This window comes from Epinephelus fuscoguttatus, linkage group LG14, assembly GCF_011397635.1.
Source record: "Epinephelus fuscoguttatus linkage group LG14, E.fuscoguttatus.final_Chr_v1".
Lineage (NCBI taxonomy): Eukaryota > Metazoa > Chordata > Actinopteri > Perciformes > Serranidae > Epinephelus > Epinephelus fuscoguttatus.
In genome coordinates, this window is record NC_064765.1 from 10,605,226 (window position 1) to 10,629,157 (window position 23,932).

The following is a 23,932-nucleotide window of genomic DNA, read 5'->3' on the forward strand; positions in this document are numbered from 1 at the left end:
TTTTCTGTGTCATGAGGTGACATGACAGACCGCATAATGAAATTAGCCGGCTCATTTGTCAGACTAAATGTGAAGCTCCAACTTCACCCTTTAAAGCTCAAACTCAAGCTGTACGGTGACCTGGAGAGGTTTATGGATACACAATAATCTTTCTTTCTTTTTTCTTCATTATGCAGTTTGTGTCTGGACTTTTAATCACATAAACTGGAATTACTGGATGTAATTTTCCCAGTCAGGCAATAGTGCAGTCCATGTTAATGTAGCAGCCTACCCAATCACGAGAAAAAGATGTTGGCATTGTACATTTCTGCAAACCATACATGTACAATGTGTGAATTACTGCGAATTTAAGGAAAAGATGGCAACAGCAATCAAAAGCGGTGCTGGTTTTTATAGAATCTAAACTTTTCTTAAAGGGTATTTGCATTACCTTTGCTACTTATTATGTAGCGAAAACATTAAAACTTTACATTTCAGCAATGTTGTTGTTAATGTCTGGTTAGGTTTAGGCACCAAACCCATTTGGTTATGTTTAGGAAAAGACCATGTGATGATTCAAACTACCCGGTTTTGGTGCCACTATCCTGGCTGGAAATGCAATGATGTCTCAGCAAAACAACAACTGCTTTATATGGCAATATTCCTGAAGGAAATTCAGCAACATCTCGGTTTAAAAAAAAAACAACTTTTTGTGGCACTATGTAAGCAGAAAACAAAAAAACATCCTGGTAAAAAACAATCGCTGTTGCTGCCGTTGTCTCGGCGGGAAACGCAGCGATGGCTCGGTAAATAACAATAGCTTTTCCTGGCACCATCTCGGCAGAAAATTCAGCAATGTCTTGGAAAAAACAACCGCTTTTGTGATGCTATCTCTGCAGAAAACGCAGCAATGTCTCGGTGAAAAGCAACCACTTTTCCAGACACTATCTGGGCAGGAAAGGCAGCAATATCTCCATAAAAAACAACAACTTTTCGTGATGCTATCTGGGCGGGAAACGCAGTAAAAGTGCACTTTTGGGGCACTACCCCTGGTGGATAAACCATGTCAGGTCACTAACAAAACACCCACATTTTATGGCAAAATAAAGCAATTATTTGCTCTTGTTCTCAAACATTAGTCTGCAATGACATGCCATCCACAATCCCCTCTTCTTACCAATGACAAAGTCAGCTTATAAACTACTCAGAAAAGTTGATATCACATGTGTGAAACATACAATGTGACATTCATGGTTTGCAGAAACATACAATACCAACATCTTCTTCTGGTGACTGGGCTGTAGCAGCACAACTGCTTAGAGTTTTCCTCATTTAATGGAAAATTATTAAGTCTCAAAATGAAACAAATAGTTAAAAATAATAATGAACATCACACAGCAAGAGAGAGACTTGCAGTCTGTTTTAAAGTCTGTTTGCATCAACCTCAGCAACAACTCATCTGACGCAGCTGCAATAAAATGTCTTGATAAATCTTTAACATACTTAATATTTCACAGAGCTGAAGTTTGAAGCCTATCTGTGCGCTAAGGTGAATGTGTTTGCGCAGGTCCGCGCTTGTTGCTTCAGTCATTTGAGGACTGCAGGCTTTTTTTTTTTTTTTTTTTTTTTTTTTTTTTGCAGCGGGAGGCGTGCCGAGCCGAGCCGGGCCGGGCCGGGCCGGACCAGGCTCGGCTCACAGGCTTCATGTGATCCTGCAGGGAGGTGTTTGGCTAAAAAGACTTTTTCATCATCCGGGCTGCAGCATTTGAGAGCTGACCGTGTCTCTCACGGAGCTACCGGATCGCTTGTGTCGGTGCACAGTTTGGGATATTTCCATCACTTGTGAGGCTCATTCCCGACAGTGACGCGCTGCAGTCCAGATAATGGGAGACGCTCAGTCTGCGCAACGGGAGGGCAAAAAGGATGCAGCTCCTGATGAGGAGAGCGGAAAAGTGGATGATGCTCAGACTGAGCAGAATGCTGAAGACGAGGTATCATATTTTATTTCACACCGATTGTTGACACACTGCAGATAACTCCTGTGACGTATACAGACAAACTTATCTATCATGATTTTTCCTTTTTTTTTACCTGCGCATTAAGGATTATCAGTAACTGCAGCAGCACATTATTTGCTACCAAAGCTTTTTATATTTCCAGTGGTTGTTGTGTGTCGTAAAAATGCTGAGGCTGGATTTTGCTGTTGTCAGGACATTGCAGGAGCTGCTTGCCAACACATGCATTAACCCCAGGATAAGAAAAAAGTCCTTGTGCTATTAGAGTGAGTGGCACTGAGCACATCAAGCTCACTTTATCCAATTTATTCAAGTGCAAAATGAACCCACCATTACCAGTTCTCTCTAGTAACACATACAAGTTGTTGAAAATGTTTCCACTTGCCTTTTTTCCCCTGGTCAATAGTTAAGATTTGTAAAAGCCCCCTTGGTTACTGACTTTTGCTGTGAGGCTAACATAGTTAGGAGCTGTTCATGTCCTTCTGAAGACTCTGTTTTCACCGTTTCACTGATGCTGCAATGGTTTACATTTACTGTAGATGAAAGGAAACAGTGTGGAGGAATAATGACCTTTCATCCTTAGAGGAACCTGAGTAAAGCCCAAGGGAGAGATGGAATTTCCCCTTTGCTGCACTCAGCAGAAGGCAACATCGATTACTTGTGTACAACATGATCACTGGGTGATGCAGAGCAGGAAGTCAATTAGACTACACTGTATTGTGAGAGTGAAAATAGATATTAATGTCTTATGAGCCATAATCATAAGATTGGGTTGGTTTAATGGCACCTTTAACCTTTGTGGGAAATGTCATCATTAGGGTGGAATAAAGGGAGAAGCTGCACTGTTACAAGAAATCATTTCTTGAGGTTTCAAGTAAAAAGCAAACATTTTCCCCAATGCCACTCTGTTTTCTTATCAAGTTACCTGTATCTGTGAGCTATTCTGTGTCACACCTATTGGCACTCTTGTTTGCAAAGTCATTTCAAGTCCCCAACTTTGGTTGTATTTCCTGAAATTCAACAGTATCATACTTTAAGTAAGATCCATTTAAGAGTAGTCAACCATTTTGTTTTGAGGTGACTGAAAAAGCGATACTTGTTCACAGCAGTTAACATAAGCTAGGTGCGTGCATGTAAAATTGTGAACTTTTGACTGGAAAATCAGCTCACAGCCATCCATAATCACATTATGGCTGTACAGTCATGCTTCAGGATAGAGTGGATGTTTTGTCACTGTCTCTACAAGTAGAAAGGTAAAAACTGGCTCTTGGGTCAGTCTGAACATTTAACTTAGGCTACAGTGTAACTAATGAAAGAAATGTTGGCTTTAAATGCTGCTGTAAGTCACAGAAAACCTATACCATCACAAAAATGCCTTACTGCACTATGTGTATCATGATGTGGCAGAATGTAAAAATCTTTGGCTGGAAATTAATCTACTGTATCAATATCCAACAAAGTCTTGGCGGGTATTAGCAGGTGCCATATGACCTTAACAGCTATTTGTACAGTTATTTAATTATTGAGTTTCCCACACTGGTTCTTGTTCCCTTTCCCCTGCTCAGACTTTCCTGACTAATCTGGCTCACAGATTTGAGATTTGGACAATTAGGGCTGTTTAACTGTGAGACAACCATCACACCCACACAACAGTGACTGACTGTGTTGTCTGTATACAAAATAGGACTTTGGAGCCCCAGTTAATCATAGCTTGAAATAGTTTGCTTCATGGTAGCCTACAAACTCTGATGGATTTGTTTTATTTTTCTCCAGCTAAAAGCATGCAAGCAAACAGCTGCTGCTCCACATTTCTTTTAAAACCAGTGCTTGTTGAATTTTTAATACGAACTAGGTATGTCAGTGGCTAACCATTAATTGGTTAATCAAAGAAAAGATTTTGGATCATTTATACATGTCAGCCTATAGATTATTTTTTCTGTTCTTCAGTTTACTGCACTGTGCACCAATCCGGTCTGGTGGGAGCTAGCTAGAAGTGGTGTTTATTTGGTGATTACCACTGGTAATGCTGCACTGATCCAACTGCTTTGTTGCTTTAGTATTGTCACCCCAGTCAGTAAATGGCTAAATTTTTAGCCGCAGACTCCCTTTAGCATTGTTAACTAGGCCTTTATTATCACTGGCAGCACCATTAGCTGCTAACTGTTAGCAGCGCCAACACGGCTAATGGTGCTAACATTAAGGGTGCGTTTGTAAATCCAATCTTGATTAGGGTGACCATATTTTGATTTCCAAAAAGAGGACACTCGGCCGGCCACGACATAGCCTACTTAAATGATACTCTCAGCTTACTCAAAGATGCCTTATCATTTTAATATATTTAAAATGTATATGTATGGGTAGAAAATTCAGTTATATTACAAAATAATATCTCTCAAAGACAGAAATTCAGATAGGCCCCAATAGGAGACACATACACACACTAGAGTGTGGCGATCTGAGCCCGACGGTACCCGACGGGTCGGGCCGGGTTTGGTTAAAAATGTAGCTATAAATTGTATTCGGGCTCGGGTCGGATTCGGTCAGCTTACAGTGAAAATGTAGTGTAAAAATAAATAAAATCCTATTGTCTGTCCTGTTTATTGCTTGGGCACTGTTATTTACGTGACAACACCTGAACATAACACACACAGACACACACTGGCTGTTTATTTCTACCTCTCTCCTCAGTGTTGCCAAGTCCGCTTATTATAAGCGACTTTGGGCTTGTTTTTCTGTAAAGTCGCTTACAAATATTGGTAGTCGCGGGTGGCGTTTTTTTTGGGCTTGTTTCTAAAGCGTAGTTGCTTATTTGGGCTTGTTCCCAGCTCCATAATAAGTTGTCAAGCAGATATTTTCGATATATTATTTAAATGTAGGATAGTTTGTCTTGCCTGTTCCCTCTGTCCCTCCCCTTTGCCCATACACACAGGAGACAGCAGAGTTTTTTCCCCACCCGCATCCTGCTTCTAATTGGCTCTGACCCTGATGGCAACGAGTACTAGCCAATCAGAGGCAGAACAGGGTAATGTTTTGTTTTTTTTTCTGGTTAGGAAAACATCAGTCCTGTAACTAAAAGAAAAAAGTTAGATGAGTGCATAAAAAGCAATAATAAATAAAGAATTTGTGAATTCAGGATGATATTTATTTGTGTGTGCAAATTTTAATTACCAGAGGTTTACTGTGTATATAATGTACTTGGTACATCAGTCTATATTTGCTATCCCATCTGTTTTCTAATTTTAAATAATGTTAAAGGTGGTTTAACTCCCTCTTGTAGTCATTGTCCTGAAGCTCAGGGGGGAGAAAAATAAATAAACTGTGTACTGTGGGTACAGTTTTGCAAAACTGCGTACAGTTTACTTAGCTGTCCACATGGATGTAAATTGACAATCTGTACCCACAGTTTAAAATCCATCCCCATGGATTGTAAAACCGTGCACACAGTTTATTTAATTTTCTCTCACCAGAACCTAGGGGGGCTCTGTAGAAAAAGTCGCTTGTTTTGGGCTTGTTTTCACAGGCCTGGTTGCTTATTTGTCTCGCGAGATCTGGCAACACTGTCTCTCCTCGCTGGACCGAAGTCTCGGACCTCCAGCCGCCCGCCTCCGCCTTGTTTAAACGCTGAAAATAAAATAAAAGAGGGAGACAGGTTTTTCCTATTTTATCTTATTTTGTTTTATTTCTCCCTCTCCTCTCGCTAGAAGCGTCACACCTCCCGCCTCCTGCTCCCGTCTCAAACACGGAGGTCTCCCTCTCCGCTGAGCACGCCCAGCCTGTTAAATAGCCTGTAGCCTGTAACAACTGTGTGACACAACTCAGTGCTTTGGTCATTAAATAATGTCGGGCTTGGTTCGGGTTCGGACAGAAATATGCGGCTCGTCCCACACTCTAACACACACACACAAACACACTGAAAACCGGAGATTATCATCAGTTTATAAACCCCCCCAGACGCCCCGGACGGGACATGAAAAGTGGACATGTCCGGGCAAAAGAGGACGTTTGGTCAGCCTAATCTTGATGCTCAAACTACGATGAGAGCCTTGTTGTTTGAAGACACAGAGCGTTCTGCCTCGACATGACTTAATGAATGGTTAAATTCATGACATATTCATATTCACTCTGCTTTTCCATGCCATAACGCAGAGTGCCCAGACTGCGCTCTGTCACTCCAAGAGTGTGGTGATCTGGATAACCAAACGGAGCATTCCAACAGCACTCTGAATTTACGAACTGTCCAGTTTGTGCCAGAGTGCGCTCCGGCACTCAGACAATGCTAGAGGGGTTTTTGGTCAAAATGAAGTTGCTTACTCCCTGGGGCTACCTGGGAGGAGACCAGGTGGCTACCACTTTTCCACAGCAACACCATCCTGCCACCGAATCAGTGTTATCAGTGGTAATAACCAAATAAGCGGCACTGCTAACTCCAACCTGACCCAGTCAGTGTGCAGTGCAGAGCCACCAAGGCTAATGTTAGCTAACCAGTGGAGACCAGAAGGTGGGCAGTGGACACTATGTTGTCACATGTTAAGGTGGCTAGCCTGCTGTCTGTCAGCAAAGACAACAGCCCCTTGTATTTAAAGTCATTTTGCAATCTTAAAAATGTACCTGTTAATTACTGATTAATGGGGTGAAAGCAGAGTTAACCCAAATTGACATCCCTACTTGAAAAATGTTTGAAATTGACTTTCAAAAGATGGAAAATTGTTTGTCTAGCTTCCATACAATCTAACCTTTGCCACAAGAACAAAAGTGCATTGTTCGTTCTATGTTTTGTGCTTTGTTTCAGCCTCTCAAAAAACATGGGCAGATCTCTGAGATCAATGGAAAATCAGACGGCTCTGTAGCAGAAGTTAATGGTCACTGTGAGGATGAGATTGCTGCAGAGGGTGTGTACTCTTATTACTGTTACTGCTTACTGACAGACAGTGTCAGCATAATTTCAACAGATACATCACGTGTTGGATTTCAGCTGATAGAGTTTCATCTCCATCATTAGTCTTTTATAGTTCTTGTTATTCAAGTGTTTTAATATTTCTTTTCTTTCCCTGTTTAGCTATCCCTCCACCAGACGAAGATTTTTTAGAAAGAGAAAAGCAAGTCAAAGATGAAGACACACCAGTAAATGTTGAAATTAATGAAAAGAAGTCACCTATTGGTGCTAATGAAGATGTCCCGAAGGAAATGATTGAAATAGATGCAAAGCAGAATGACATAAATGAAAGTTTTAGGAGATTTTTCAGTAACATTGGTTTGAAATTGACAGTAAAGAGGGGCTCAGGAGAAATAGCAACAGATGTGCCAGATGAGACCAACAAGGAAGAACCAAACAGACCAGAAGACGTCGAGAATATTTCAAAGGAAACCACAAGTGAGAATGCTGAACAGAACACTGATGTTAACATTGCACAAGAGACATATGATAATGATTCAACAACATGTCCTACTCTCACAGATGTAACATCCGAAGATGTTCTACAAACTGCAGAGGAGAAAACAACGGAAACTAAAGAGGAAGTTGAATCAGATAATGTAGACAAAGCAATGACTTCACCTGTAGGAGAAGATGCACACCAGGATGCCACACCTCAAGAAGTGCCACATTCCACATCTCCATCTAGTCCTGAAGAAGAAGTGGTCATGTCTCCACTTAAAAGATTTTTTACAACTGGAATCTTTTCTGGACTACAGAAAAAAAAGAAGCCTACAGAAGTTGTGACAATTGACAAAGAACTCGCAGACATGGGGGTAAAGGAGGTCAAAGTGGCGAAAGAACAACCCGAACAAGACCAACAACAGGATAAGGAGGACATTAGTCTAGGTGTTGAGGCAGCTACAGTTGAGACAGTGCAAAAAGAAAATGACCTTGAAATGGAGATCGTGCCTGAGGCATCAGCTGAGACGATTAATGCATCTACTGTAGAGCCATCTACCATTATTGTCACTGAACCTGAAATTCTGGATTCTCAAGAGAAGGACAAAGTACAAGCAAGTCCTCTAAAAAGGCTGCTGTCAGGTTCTAGTTTAAAGAAGCTATCCAAAAGGCAAAGAAGCAGGAGATCAAGTGATGCAAAGCTGTCCGACTCTGGTGAACATGTTTTAGATCAGTACCTATCATCTACTGAGTCAGCTGAGAATCAGAAAGAAGAAACTTGTGCACAATCCTCTGCAGACGCAGCAGCAGAGGAGGATGGCGCATGGGCTTCCTTCAAAAAACTTATGACTCCGAAAAAGCGCATGAAGAGATCCTCCTTGACTAATGAAGAGACACGAATCCCAGGTTCAGTAGAACCAAGTGAAGGAGGGCAAATATCAGATCACAGCACAGAAGAAGGCAAAAAACGGAAAGACTCATCTGTTTCATGGGAATCTGTTTTGTGTGGATCCGGAAGGAGAAGAAGCCGAAAAACATCAGACTCTGAGGAAGAAACACCTCAAACTGAAGCAAACAAGCAGGATGGCGGATCTAAAAATGGAGCAGAGTTGGCCTTAGAAAGTTCTAATGAGGCCGATGATATTATAGCTTATTCTCCTAAACAAGCAGGAAGTCCCTCAGACAGCGATGGGGGGTCAACATGGAAATCATTGAAAAAACTTGTCACCCCGAAAAGGAAAGTCAAGGATGAAGATGAAAGCAAAGACAACGTACAATCTGATAGTGAAGTTCCTCATGATGAGTCTTCCTTTTCAATAAAGAAACTCCTACCAGGACGAAAAAAGTGGAAGTCTGCTGAAAAGCAAGACCAAGTATCTTCAGATGAGGCTGATAAGGATGTAGCCTCTGGTGATGAGGACTCTGAGACACCAGCTGTAGTTCCATTGTCTGAGTTTGATACAGTTGAGATGGAGGTTCACATACAAACACAGGCAGACGTAGAAAGTCACATACCCACGGAAGCAGCCTATGAACTCCAGCAAGACCTTCTTGATCAGATAGCTAAACCAGTCCTACCTTGTGACACTCTGCAAACTGAAGCAAAAGAAGTCCAAGACAATGATGATGCTTTAGAAAATCAGGCATTTAAAACCCCTTCTACAAAGGAAGAACCTGATGATCTTACAGAATCGATTAGTAAACCACAACTCAGTGACATTCCGGAGGAGGCCACTCCTGCTTCAGCCACTGAGGAGGCAGCTAGAGATGACACTATAGCAGAGGACCTGATAGAGATCACATCTGAGGTCTTCACTGCACCAGAGCCTTTAGACATTACCCAGGCAGATGAAACTGAGATGATCTCTGCAGTTTCCCAGTTATCTTCAGAGTCTTCAAAAACATCTGGCAACACAACACCAGTCCCAGCAGAATACGACTTCTTGGACACAGAAGTGCTTCTGAATCAGGTTGTTGATAACATCTCTGTAAGGCCAAAAGCAGTTCCAGTTTGTTCAGATGAGCTAAGATCTGAAAGAATAGTTGTTTCTGTTTCGCATCAAATACTTGAAACATTTGTTAAAGAAGAGCCAACAATCCAAGAAACACAAAGAGGACTGGATGCAACTACCATTAACACAGTTTTAAACGTTCAAGAAGTCATTGCAATTGATGAACTTGCAGCTACCACCCAAACAGACAGCATATCTGAAGTCATTGACTCAATTTCCACAGAGATTGCATCTGAAGTTCTTACTGAGGACTTTGACACTGCTGAAATTGCTATAGATGAAATACATGAGGTCAATGTTGCACATCAAGAAGACAGCTTAAAAGAATTAGAAAGTATTGATGAGTACCATCATGTGGTTGAATGTCTATCTGAGGTAAATACAGCTGTGTCTACAGATATATTACCTGAAGGTGATGAAACTTTCCCAGATAATGGTTCTTTAGTTGCGACACATCAAGCTGAAACAGAGCCCCCAAAAACTGATTCTCAAGAAGCAGATTCAGCTGCAACAGTAGCAGAGGAAACTAAGGATGGGGCAAAGGGGCAGGAAGTCCCAACTCTGACAGAAAAGGAAGATCAAATCATGCACAAAATCACAAAACAAATTCAGATTGAGGATAAAGACCAACCACCAGTAGTGAAGGCATTGCAGGAATTAGCAGCTGTACAAGCTGCTCCATTAGATTCAGAGGAAAGTTGTGTTCAATCGCTTGAAAAGGACATTATATCAGAAAACATACCAGCAGCTGAAACAGTTGCATATGAACTCAAAGAGGAAATGGTGCTTACTGAAGTCAATGCTGGGCCTGAAAAGAGAGATGAAATGGAAACAGATGCTTCCAAAACTGTACGAGTTCAAGAACCAGAGGTATTACAAGCAGTACAAGCAGCCACTTTAGATTCAGAGGAGGGCAGTGTTCAATCACCAGAAGAGGGAATAAAATCAGAAAATATTTCAGTAGTCGAAACAGTTACAGAAGAACCTCAAGAGGAAACAATATTTCACACTGAAGTCAAGCTTGAGCCAACTGATGCATCCAAACCTGAACATGCTCAAGAACCAGAAGTGCTACAAGCTGTACAAGCTGCCACATTTGATTCAGAGGATGGCAGTGTTCAATTGCTTGAAAAGGACGTAATATCTGAGGACAGGCCAGTCATTGAAACATTTTCATATAAACTCAAAGGGGAAACAGTGCTATCTAAAGTCAGTGTTAAGCCTGAAAAGGAAGATGCACTAAAGACAGATGCTGCCAAACCTGAACATGTTCAAGCACCAGAAGTTGTGCAAGCCTCCACATTAGATTCAGAGGAGGTTTGTGCTCAATCACCAAAAGAGGAAGTAAAATCAGAAGACAATGCACCAGCAGAAACAGTTACAGATGAAGCAAAACAAACAGCAGATAGTCTCACTGAAGTCACTGTGAAGTCACCACCCTCAGATTCAGAGGAGAGCAGTGTTCGATCACTTGAAAAGGACGTAATATCAGTGGACATACCAGTAGCCGAAACAGTTACATATAAATTCAAAGGGGAAACAGTGCTAGCTGGAGTCAATGTTGAGCCTGAAAATGAAGATGAACGAGAAAATGATATTGCCAAACCTGAACATGTTCAAGTACCAGAAGCATCAGAACCTCTGCAAGCCTCCACAGTGGATTCGGAGGAGAGTAGTGTTCAAACACCAGAAGGAGAAGTAAAATCAAAGGACATTCCAACAACAGAAACAGTTACAGATGAACCCAAACAGACAGCAGAGAATCTCAGTGATGTGGAGCCACAAAATGAAGAGCTATCAGTGAATGCTATTGAAACAGTTCAAGAACCAGAAGCACCAGAGTCTGTTCAAGCATCCACAGATTCAGAGGAGGGCAATGTTCAATCACTTCAAAAGGACATAATATCAGTGAATGTACCAACAGCTGAAACAGATACATATAAACTCAAAGAGGAAACTGTGCAAACTGAAGTCAATGTTGAGCCAGAAAAGGAAGATGAACTAGAAAGAGATACTGCCAAACCAGAACATGTTCAAGTACCAGAAGCATCAGAACCTCTGCAAGCCCCCTCATTAGATTCAGAGGAGGGTAGTGGTCAATCACCAGAAGAAGAAGTAAAATCTGAGGACATTTCATCATCAGAAACACTTATATGTGAACTCAAAAAGGACACTGTGTCTCTAACTGAAGTCAACGTTGAGTCAGAAAAGGAAGCTGAACTAGAGACAGATGCAGCCAAACCTGAGCAAGTTCAAGTACCAGAAGCACCAGAAGCTGTGCAAGCCTCCACACTGGATTCAGAGCAGGGCAGTATTCAATCACCAGAACAGAAAACAAAATCAGAAGATATTCCACGAGCAGCACCAGTTACAGATGAAGCCAAACAGACAGCAGAACATCTCACTGCAATCACACTTAAGCCAGAAAACAAAGAACTACCAGTGAATGCTGTCAAAACTGTTCAAGAACAAGAGGTATCAGAGGCTATTCATGCAACCACAGATTCAGAGGGGAACAATGTTCAGCTACAACCACAGGTCATATCAGAGGACATACCAGAAGCAAAAACTACAGATGAAAATGAACTCAAAAAGGAAACAATTCTTCTCACTATAGTCAATCGTGAGCCGCTGGATGCTGACAAAACCAAACATGTTCAAGTAACTGAAGCATCAGAAGCTGTGACAGCCTCCACATTGGGTTCAGAGGAAGGCAGTGTTCAATCACCAGAGGAAAAAGTAAAATTTGAGGATATTTCAAAAGTAGAAACAATCACAAATGAATCCAAAGAGGGCAAAATGCCTTTCACTGAAGCCAATCTTGAGCCAGTGGATGCTGACAAATCTGAACACGTTCATGTACCAGAAGCATGGAGAGCTGTGCAGGCCTCCACATTAGATTCCAAGGAGAGCAGTGTTCAGTCACCAGAAGAGGAAGCAGAACCAATTACAGATGAACCCAAACAGACAGAGAAGCATCTCACTGAAGGTACTGTTGATCCAGAAGACAAAGAACTACTAGTAAATGCTGTCAAAACCCCTCAAGAACCAGAGGCATTAGAGTCTGTTCAAGCACCCAAAGATTCAGAGGAGGACAGTGTTCAACCATTTGAAAAGGATGTCATAATAGAGGACGCTCCAGAAGCAAAAACAATTACAGATGAACCTAAAAAGGAAGCAATACCTCTAGCTGAATTCAAACTTGAGGTAGTACATGCTTCCAAAACTGATCAAGCTCAAGAACCAGAAGTAATACAAACTATACAAGCAGCCACATTAGATTCAGTGGAGGGTGACGTTCAATTGCTTGAAAAGGAAGTATTTTCAGAGGATATTTTAGTAGTGGATGCCGTTTCAGATGAACCCAAACAGGAAACTGAAGTGAAGGTTGAGCCTGAAGAAAAATTACCCGTGGAAGCTGCCAAGGCTGAACATGTTCAAGAACCAAAAGTGTTACAAGCTGTACAAGTAGCATCACTAGATTCAGAGGCGGGTAGCCTTCTACCAATTGAAAACGAAGTAACATCAGAGGATGGTTCAACAGTGGAAACAGTTACAGAGGAGCCCAAACAGGAAACTGAAATGATGACTGAGCTAGAAGAAAAACTACCGGTGGAAGCCACCAAAATGGAACATGTTCAAGAACCTGAGGTATTACAAACTATACAAGCAGTGACATTAGAGTCAGAGGTGGGAAACCTTCTACCACTTGAGCAGCATGTAATATCAAGGCATATTCTAGCAGTGGAAAAAGTTACAGAGGAGCCCAAACAGGAAAATGAAGTGAGGATTGAGCCAGAAGAAAAAATACTGGTGGAAGCCTCTGAAATGGAACATGTTCAAGAACCAGAGGCATTACAAGCTGTACAAGCAGTGACATTAGCATCAGAGGTGTGTAGCCTACTACCATTTGAAAAGGAAGTAACATTAGAAGATATCCCAGCAGTAGAATCAGTTACAGATGAACCCAAGCAGGAAATGGTACCCCTCACTGAGGTCAAACTCGAGGCAGTGGATACTTCCAAAACTGAAAATGTTCAAGAACCTGAAGTGTTACAAGCTGTAGAAGCACCAACATCAGATTCGAAGGCAGGTAGCCTTCTATCACTTGAAAAGGAAGTAATATCTGAGGAAATTCCAGCAGTGGAAACAGCTACAGATGAGCCTAGACAGGAAACTGAACTGAGGGTTGAGGCAGAAGAAAAACTACAAACTGCAGCTGCCAAAACTGAACATGTTCAAGAACCAGAAACACTGTCATCTGACAATGCAACTGAAACCAAAACTGAGGAAGGGGCATCAATGTATGGGCACACAGTCACAGAAAATGTTGAAGGAGGTGAAGCTCAGGAACTTGGGAAGCAAATATTGTCAGACTTTCCCAACCCAGATGCAGACAATATCATCGCTTCAGTTACAGATGACATCAAAGTTGTGGCACAACTGGGTCTTTCTTTAGAAATAAAAGAGGATCAGAAAACAGAGAGTATCTCACAAGATTTTGAGGCTGAGAAAGAAGATGGCATACCTAAAGTCATAGATGAGTTACAAGCATTAACAGCAGTTTGTCTATCTGTTAATGAGGATGCAGGACATGTTCATGTTCTAGAAAAGACTGTATTTACTAAAGAAACCCCAACACCTTGTGTAGACAATGCTGCAATTACAAATGAACCCAAACATGAAGTACATCTCAGTGCAGTGCAAGTCACTGATATAAAGTCTACTGCAGATGAGCATGCTGTTGTGGCACTAACAGTCCCATGTAATTTCAAAGATGTCTCAGCTGCAATACCTGATGTTCTGATAGAAGAAACAGCAGCCATTACTGAACCCTTGATAGACACAGTGACAAGTGAGCTAATGTTCAAGGAGGGAGTCGAGGCCACCACACCATTAGTGAAAGATGCTGTGGCTGAGACAGCAGAGGAAAGCAGTGTGGTTGTGATGATGCATGTACCATCAGTGTTTGAGGACAATCATACAATTGAAGTGAAGGTGGTCGATGCTGATATAAAATCAGCTGAGACAATTGTGGACACAGTGCTAGAGGCAGGGGTAACCGAGGACAAAGAAGTCATAGATGTTTGTCATGTTATGGTTACAAAGGTAGACAATCTCTCCGCAACTCCCAAGCTTGAAAAGGAATTAACGAATGAGGAAAACAAGGTGACCATTCAAGAAGTTATTCAACATGTAATGGAGCACTTACCAGGGACAGTGCCAGAATCAGTGGTTGTCAACTTGGAAGAAAGAAGTATAACACAACAAGATGCTGTGACAGAAGTGAGTGAGATGGTTGAAAGTGAATCAAATGAAATGGAGGACCAAAAAGTGATGGAGGATAGTATGGTAACATTCAGGGAAAGACAAGATGAAGACCTTGCTGTCATCAGTAATGACTCTGGACAGAAAGTGTCTGAAGATATCATGCAAACACCAGGAGGTTTAGAAGTCTTTATCCATGATCACAAAGACAATTCTGAGGAAACTAAAGTGGAATGGGAAAAATCAGAAGCAGATGTCACAGCAGAAGAGGTCAGGTCGTCCTCAGAGGAGTTACATGTGAAAGAAATCAATCAACAAGCACAAATTACACAAATAGACCCCAGTCTGAATGTAACACCTAGCGACACTGGATTAGCAGTCCCCCAAAACACTGGAATTATCTCATCAATAAGTAATGTTGAGTCCCCTTCAAGTCAAGTCAAGTCACCAACGTCCTTGCCATCTACAACAGAGGGAAAAGGACCCGAGAAAAAGACAGAAGTGTCGGAGTTCACAGTTCAGGCAGTAGAACCCGTAAACCCAACACGCGTTAAGAGCCAGGAACAGACAGAGCTAACTGAGATCACTCTTCAGACAACAGAAATCACAGAACCAGCCACAAACTTGGATTCAATGGAAAGAAACGTGATCACAACTCAACATGTACTGCTGGATGTCGAAGTGACTGAAACAGTAGAACTAGTAGAACATATCAAATCAACAGAGAGAGTAACCTCCAGGGTTCAGGTAACAGAAACAATACAATCACTGCAGCAAACAGAGCAACGAGAGGTGTTTCTGAGTCAGCAAGTACTCTCTGAAGTTGGTGATGTAGAGACAAGAGCAGAAGAGCCTGTAACACAAAGAGAGGAGGAAAATGACCAGGATGTGTGGATGGATGCCGAGGAAGACATTTACACTCAACAGGAAACAGAGGTGTCCCTTCATAGGGTGGAGGAATCTCCTGAACTTCGGACAGAAAGAGAGCAAGAGCGACTTGACTATGAGTTTGAAATGGCTCCTACTTCCAAGACTGAGGAAAAAGAAAGTCAACAGGAAATGTACAAAACAGCAGAAACATGTGAAATTGATAGTGAAGGTGAAGATTTTGCTGTTGCACTCGAGCATCCTGAAGCTGAAACTGCAAACATCACTACAATGGAGTAGGATTAATCTCACTCAACTTCAGTGTCGGTAACCAGTGAGTCTCTCCCTTTATTCTTGTTTTAGTGTCCTTTTTGTGAGATTTGGACCACTGAAGCTGGGGTAGGCAGTTTTATTTAAGCTACATTGGGACAATGTCCCATAGTAACCTTTAGGCATATTCTAATTTAGGTGGTCTTCTTAACATAGACTTCTGCACCTTCTCTTGGCTCTGTTTTCAGGCTTCAGAAAATCTAGGCCGTGACAGGAGACTTTGGCCAATCAAAGATCATTTCAGAAAGAGGGCGGAGAATCCTACAAAGAAAGTTGCTTTTCAGGCATTGGCAACAACCGCCTATTTTGCAAAGAAGCCCAAAAAAGGAAGAGAATCTAAATAAGAGTCTGACAATAAATGCAATACAGCACGTGTCAATATTGGCAAATGATTCAGAGATGGAGAGAACATGCTGCCACTGGTTTAGCTTTCTGCTAACAGTAGCCAAAGGCTCACAACTGCAGCTAATTCAAATTAATGTCTGTGTAGCTAATGAGAGCTAGAGCCTCGAATCAGAGTGTGTTTCCTGCCTCACTCCTCCCCACTACAGACCACCTCCCCCTGAAGGACAGCTGGCAGCAAGTCTGGAGTTGTCTCATTTGTGGCTTGATAAACACAGAGAGAGCTTTACAGTGAAATAAGATTAAATAAATCAAAGTTTGGGTTACTGTATGAAGCGTGTGCATGTGCCCGTCACCTGGTGGAAGGGTCTTACGACAGAGAGAGTAGAGCTGCAGAGGAGGGTGTATTTTCAAATTCTGCCTTTTTCCCCCTTTCCAGAAAACTGCATACCCCAGCTTTAATTAAAAAAAAAAAAATCACTAAAATAATGCAACCTAATCATTGGAATATCCAAATGAATTAATATCATGCTTCACTTTTCATTCTTTCAAGGCTGAACAATCCAAAAGGAAGCCATCAAAGTTTGTAAGAAGTTTTCAAAAAGCCATTAAAGAGTAGCACTGACAGTGCCAGAAGAACACTACAGGACACAGCATTTTGCTGCTTTCATTTGACATTATGTTCAACCACAAATGTACCAATAATAGCTGGTTAATTGATTTGTGAGATTATTTTACTGTCATCAAGCGTGTGATAAATGAGAGAGATGTGGCAACAGAAGTGCTAATCGACTCAGGGGGTATGCAGTGTGATTCAAGAGGTTTGAAAGTAAACTATTATACATCCATTATGCAATGGCATCTTTCCATAACTCTAATGAGTTGTTTGCTTTAGTGCAGTTTATTATTTCTCGTCATGTCAGGTCATTTTAATCATAAATGAAATGTTTTTGCAAAGATCTATCTTGATGTGTTTTTGAAATGAATGTATATGTCTTAAACAGTAGTTCTCAACCTTTTTCATGTCAAGAACCTTTTATTCACATTAGGTCATGAACACCCCCCATCTCCAATCCCCATGTGATAAGATTTTGCTTCAGGGACTTCCATCTGAAAAAAAATTAGTTGTTAGATGTGCTTAGGACCAAAATTATCTACTTGTCAAATACAGTTGAGGAGATAACTGCAGAGGAAGTGAAAACTATGATCAGAATAGTCACTCTGACTCTTACTTACATTGGAATCACTTGTATAGTGATATAAAAAGTGAAAATCGACTATTCCCCATTTTTCTGGGGACCCCTGGGAGGCCCCAGACGCCTGGTTGAGAACCACTGGTCTAAAAGAATAAGACTACTAAGAATAAGTTTGTGCTTCAAATTAATCTGTGTATTATTCAATAATGTTTGTGACCCAGGCAGAGGACAAACATTCATTTCTCTTAACACAAAAGGATACTTCTGCTATATTACTTGAGTGTTAGTATTGCTGTATATTATCTTGTACATAATTTAAATGCTTATACGGGCAGAAATGTGCTTATTTTGAATCTGCCAAAATTTCTACTGTGACAGGTTTTAAGCTGAGAGCATGATGAGAGCATGGCACATCATATTTTATTTTAAAGTAAGAATTTACACAATATATTTGATTTGAAGTTAATCTTCACATACATATTCATCATTAATATAATTGTAATCAGCACAGCCTTAAACAATGGCAGCTTTATTTGTCCTGTTTTATGTCCAAGCTGTTTGTGGATGATGACAGGCTGTTGTCAACTGTTTGTCCTATTTTTTTTCCAACATATACTGACTTTTATGGAAAATTCTTGCTGATCTGTGATATTAACTAATAACAAAATGCTTATGCTTGTTTATAAATTTACATATATATTTACCATTGTTGTATTAATAAAATATTTTATTTCAATAAATCCATACCTGGAGATTTCTGGAAAGTTTCTCTTGTATTTTGCAAATTCTGGCGATCACAGGTCAGCTTTACTGTGCTAATAATGACTCAATAATTTGATATGATACATGCAAACACTGAAACATAACTGGCAAACATTTAAAACAAATACTTTATTGCATATTTTGTAACACAGCACTCACAGATGGTTTTCTTGAACTTGATGGATTTAAATATTTCATTGTATCTTGGTTTTTTTTTCTACTGCTGTTCATTCAGTCACATGAATAATGTCACATGTCGAGGTGAGAGTCTCTGCCCTCCTTTAAAAACCAGTATCCTTCATAATGAAAAAGATACATAGATGTTTGCACATAATGTAAAAATGAATTGAGGATTACTAACCACATGAATTCAACAGACACTAAAAAATAGCTGATCCCAAAATTCCCACTTTGTCTTCATTGATGATTTCAGCAAAACAGTAAAGAAATAGTAACAAAAAAATAAATTGATTGAGTAGTTGAAATGTTTATACTGTACAACATGAACAGTAGGACATTCAAAGGTCCGCTTCACGATTTCAGTTTCTTCCTGAAAACACTGTCACATATCACTGACAAAATACCTTTGGATAGTGCAGCATTCTTCAGTTGCAGCTCTCAGTGTTCTTTATAGATGTCTGCATTGATGGAGCAGCAGTTTAGAAGATCATTTTTGAAAGTTCAAACATAACCTACAAGAAAAACAAGAAACAGATGTAACATTATTAAATTTAATAAAGCTGTATACATTCTTAACTAGACAGAAAACAAATGAACTTAAAACTAAAATTCATCAAAATGTTGTTGAATTATATTCTCATATTATTTATTAATTAACTCAAGTAGACTAGCAAACATCCAAACGTGTCAGATGGTGTAGATGGCAGGCTTGATGTAATTAATACAGTTTTAAAATGGAAATGCACTTTTGCACAAAATCATATTCTTACACATCAGAGCATCATCTTACCAATCCATTCTCGTTCTCAGGTTGTCAAATACTGAGGCTTTGTCACACCCCTGTGCGTCTCATGGTGAGGCATGGGGCACCTTTTGGTGTAGCCTATCTATAACCCAGTTTCCACCAAACACTTTTAGTATGGTACCTATGAAACCAAAAGGGCGGAGTTGTAGTCACTCACAGCTCCATCCAGCACTCACTGTATGTCCCTTTTACCGGTGACACAGAGGGAAGTCTGCACCTTGTTTATCGTCCACAGAATGAGGCTGTATGCCAACATTTTCAGAACAAAATAAAACAGGCTGCAGTGAGTCTCTCTTGATGAGATATTTATAATAGCAGGTTTGTGCATTTAGTCCTTCTCAGGCAAGCTCAGGTTTAGTGTTGCTGGAAGCCACAGAAATGATGCTCCACAATGATTTTTTTTTTTTTTAGAGTGAGGGTTAGGATACATGCTGTCCCTGTCAAAATTAATATATATATAAACGCTTGAAGATCCACTCATTACTAAAAATGTGGCATATAAAAACTAAAGTGATGGTCAAAGTTGTCACAGTGAAATTTAAGACGTGCTGATGGATTCACGTCGTCAACTCATGCATTGAGTAACATTACAAGTTAACGATCCACCTTAAAAGTCGTTGGCAGTCGGCCCAGTGAGGGGGGACCAAAAATTACATTAACAAAACACTGACCAATGACTCATTTATTTCATATGGCACATGGGACAGTTTTGTTTGACCCATCTAACTACCTTCCCTCCCTCCTGCCCTAAGTGGACTTTCTCGCTTTTTATACTATGTCAGTTGCTCTCAGCATCAAGTATTGCCACGGATTGCTTTACAGTGGAGTTAGCTGAAAGCCTGGTGCGTGTCATAAAGCCTTTGGCGTCTATATCAAAGGACACAGAGGGACGTGACAAAGCGGCCATATTCGACACCCTTTGAATAAGAACAAGCTTACCTCAATAGTAATGAGGATGACTATCATCCACTCCAACCTCAAGCTGTGCTTCTCACTCAGGTGGCTCCTCATCAGATCTGTTAACTGTGTGCAGTGTTCCAGCTTCTCGTTCACAACCTAAAAACATACAGTTTCCTATCTTAGATAAAAGCATACACAAGTTGTACAACTATGGTACCACAATATTTTTTGGAGCAGCTTTATTTACATTGACTCTGCGGTTGATGCTGAGGAACTGGCACGTCTTATCGTAGAGTTTTTCCAGGTTTTCTCGGTCCCAGTAGAAATCAGGTGTCATGAGCAGGTCAGACCTCAGGTTTATACAGTGTCTGTCAGATGAGGAAGTAAATACAAAGGTTTTAAACAGTCTGTTGTCATGGAAAGTGTGAAAGAAAATAGAAAATAGTTCTTGAAATTGCAAATACCTGACTGAATTACTTAAGGGTTAAGTTGTTAGCAAATTGAGTGAAGAAACTGATTTAACAATGAGTGGCAATTACGACTATCCAAATCCAAAATACATGGATGTCAACCTGGCAAACACAAACTGACAAAGACACAAAAAATCATGCCAAACCAAGAAAACAAAAAAAAGTTTGCAGTTCCCTCTGGATGAACTGCTATTTAAAGCAAACTGAATTTACCTTAACGTGAAAAGCTCGCCTATCTTCTTCATAACCTCTGCAGATGACAATTTAACTCTTCTGCCAGACTTCAGCGTCTGAGGAGAAAAGCAGATTAGGAAATAAGGGGAGCACTACTACCTTTCACACACACAAACAAACAACCATTACAGGTAATCCATTATTCATAATTTCTTTCTGCCTGCTCTTAAGTGATCACTGTACCTCTGGAATTGTTTGAATTGACTCTACAAAGTTGTCTAAAGACACCTCCCATATCGCCAGCTTCACTGGAAAAGAAAACATGAGGTTACACTCAGAGAGGCTGAGTGCAGCGCTACCACAGAACAACAGTCTTTATTATTTATAGCTGAGGCGCAGGTCCTCACCTGACAAACATAGTGCATTTGAAAATGCAAATTTCTCCAGAACAGCTTCCTGTGGATCCATGTTGTCACACAGAATAAAGTTGCCACGCTCAAGCTTTGTGTTTCCCCTGAAAAAAATTAAGATTTAACTTTTACAAACTTCTACACTAAGTCTTAAAGGACAAATAAACAAAAACAAGTGTGAGTGGGTGAGTGAAGGTCAGCATACTCTCCAACAGTGTAGTTAATCTCCTCATTTTCCCAGTGGACTAATGCTACCTCATAGGGTTGGATCTCATGATGTTCCAATATTCTCAACGCCCTTTTCATCTGTACAGACAGGATTAAAAAAAATACATTGTCAAAGTTGACTACAACACAAAAGTAAGCAAGAGTTACAACTTATGAAATGCTGAACTTAAAAAATATATCGTTTGTTTACCGTTTTCTCTTCAACATTCCAGAAAACGACTGAGCCTTCCCTGAAATTTCAGATTGGAAAAGTCAGTCTATAATTTGACAAAAAATAAATAAAAGTTACACCGCAACTACAGCTGGGTATCTTTTTAAATATTTTCAACACCAATATCATACTCTGGAGGTAGTCTGAATTTCAAAACTTTTCAAATGTAATCATTTTCTATAGCCCATTTCTTTATCTAACAACAGATGCCAAACTATCAATGCAATTAAATAAGATTTAAGTAATTTCTGAAACTGGATTCTATGGACAAATTTTCGTCAGTACTCAAGTAGTACTGAGGTTCGACACCAAGCACCATTTAAATCGCTACACATTCAGTAATCATTTTAAATAATTTACCATAGGATAATTTATATTCAAGACAAACCCTAAAAAAGCACTACCTGAAGAAGAACATTAGAGCATCATCATCCGGTTTTGCAGCCATGTCTGTGCTTATCACCAGCACATTTGCGGCATCTGAAATTAAAACATGCTTTTCATGAAATGTAATAGTTGTTTCAAGCTTCATATATCAATTTAATTCCCCAGAGAGTTGTCATCTATGAATAACTTTTGGTCATACCTCTTGGTAAATCTATCTCACTGAAGCCTTTGCTTATCAAGTCATGGCAAAGTGTTGGCAAATGATACTGATCAGCTGTTGCATAGGCAATACATTGCATCATATCCTACAGAAAAAAACATAAGGCTGAATTAATCCCTTAAATAAAAACATGTCATGTATCATCACTTAGGTTCAGTCATTCATCAGACTGAATCACCTTGTCCTCCTTCTGGGAAGGCTGATTGGCTCTAGAAGGTTGTTTTGTTCTTGGTCCTTTGGGAACTCTTTTTCCAATTATGGCTGCTGGTTTCAAACTTGGGTTTAAAACAGACTTCACAAGGTCAGGTGAATAAAACCGCTTCTGTCCACTTCCACATGTAGTCAGCATCGCAGGATCAGCTAACAAAGTGCTGCTATGACTTTTAAATCCACCTGAAGCAGGCAGAACATGTCTTCTATGCATCCGTTGTTGGTGAAGAGAATTTAAAGAACAGGTCCTTGAATAGATCCATGGGGTACACCAGTTTGACTGAGTCCTGGGTTTGGATTCATACTTGTGTGGTTGGACAGACTGGGAGAGACAGGCTGAGGCACAGATGCAGACTGGTTTCCTCTCTACAGGCCGCTGAGCTCCCAGTCTGGACCACAACGTCCTGAGAAGCATCTTCCCAGCTAGAGACGGCAGTACAGGTGAGCTGCGACACAGGAAACAACAGGCAGTGTACCTTCAGGCATCATGATTGGTTATGCTCCAATTTAACACTGTGATTGTAACAGCCTGACTATAACTACGACTTACCTACCTCTGTAAACAAACCTAGATCTTGATAAACACTTAAATAGATACATAAGACATCTTAAATCCAACGTTAATCCAAAAACAGGAGCCAAAACAGACAAGACTGACCTTGACTACATTAGCTACCTTTCACTATCTTCACCTACAGTCTGGTTACCATTAACCCATTTAAATAAACTGTGTGAATAATACTCAAAATACGAATACGGTCCCATAACTTTAAGTACAAGTCAACAGAGGTGGTTAACGTGCCACAACCGTTACATATCAGTGTGTGCTAAAACTGCTGTGTAGCCGTTAGCCGTTGGTTAACGTTAGCTTACCGGTAAATGACAAAGTAGTCAACACGAGCCGTTATTAAAATGATTCAACGCGCCGGAAAACGGCAGTTATGTTAAAAAATAACTGTGTGCTCAGCATAGGTGTACTGAAACTTGTATGACAGAACTGGGAGGCGTGTTTGTGCTTTGCTAATAAAGTTGTTGGTGTTTTTTGCCACTCGTTTCCTGTTTGAGGTGACGTAATGACGTAGGAAACGTAAGGAATTGAGCCCCGAACGCTGACTGGCAGGCTCAGACTCCCTCGCACAGCCAGTAATTCTGTGCCCCCCGCACACACTAACTATTACACCTTAAAAAATAAGTTATAAATAAAGATATTTGTCATTTTTATGGGACGAAGTCTTCTCCAGCTGTATGCCCCTAAAATCAAATGGTCATATTTGTTTTATGAGTTACGCCACACGTCATTAACTGCTGATTTACTCGTATGATTCTCGTACTGGTAACAAGTACTTCATCTGTACCAGATATTCGTTTCATCCGAGAATTGGGTTTGACCTGTCTTATCACTAGGCCAGTGGCTTCCAGACTGCAGGAGGGATCACCTACTACACTTTTGTTCCTCAAAATGGTTGTTTTTTTCCCCTGACATTTCTCCAATCTATTAAATTTCGTGTGGTTCATATACATTACACTCAATATTCACTGTGAATAAGCACTCCCATGTCCACACTGTGGCACTAATAACCTGCCATAAGGTG

At 40.5% G+C, this 23,932-nt stretch overlaps 2 protein-coding genes across 4 annotated transcripts; one reads left to right on the forward strand and one right to left on the reverse strand.

Moving 5' to 3' along the window:
• Positions 1 to 1,627: 1,627 nt before the first annotated feature.
• Positions 1,628 to 18,114, forward strand: akap12a (A kinase (PRKA) anchor protein 12a). Of its 3 annotated transcripts, XM_049596994.1 has the most exons (5): positions 1,628 to 1,970; positions 6,784 to 6,883; positions 7,051 to 7,365; positions 7,450 to 15,849; positions 16,741 to 18,114. In XM_049596994.1, the coding sequence occupies exons 1-4, from the start codon at positions 1,863 to 1,865 to the stop codon at positions 15,813 to 15,815; spliced, it is 8,889 nt and encodes a 2,962-aa protein (XP_049452951.1). In that variant the 5' UTR covers positions 1,628 to 1,862; the 3' UTR covers positions 15,816 to 15,849; positions 16,741 to 18,114. The 3 variants fall into 3 exon arrangements, with proteins under 3 accessions (XP_049452951.1, XP_049452949.1, XP_049452950.1); XM_049596992.1 differs by having other exon boundaries at positions 7,051 to 15,849; XM_049596993.1 differs by lacking the exon at positions 16,741 to 18,114 and adding an exon at positions 16,034 to 16,392 and having other exon boundaries at positions 7,051 to 15,849.
• Positions 18,115 to 18,255: 141 nt separating this feature from the next.
• Positions 18,256 to 23,383, reverse strand: rmnd1 (required for meiotic nuclear division 1 homolog). Its single transcript, XM_049595839.1, has 12 exons — positions 23,214 to 23,383; positions 22,309 to 22,786; positions 22,110 to 22,215; positions 21,928 to 22,003; positions 21,503 to 21,542; positions 21,290 to 21,390; positions 21,082 to 21,188; positions 20,918 to 20,982; positions 20,714 to 20,790; positions 20,278 to 20,398; positions 20,070 to 20,186; positions 18,256 to 18,837 (listed from the first exon to the last, which is right to left on the reverse strand). The coding sequence occupies exons 2-12, from the start codon at positions 22,753 to 22,755 to the stop codon at positions 18,805 to 18,807; spliced, it is 1,290 nt and encodes a 429-aa protein (XP_049451796.1). The 5' UTR covers positions 22,756 to 22,786; positions 23,214 to 23,383; the 3' UTR covers positions 18,256 to 18,804.
• Positions 23,384 to 23,932: the final 549 nt, after the last annotated feature.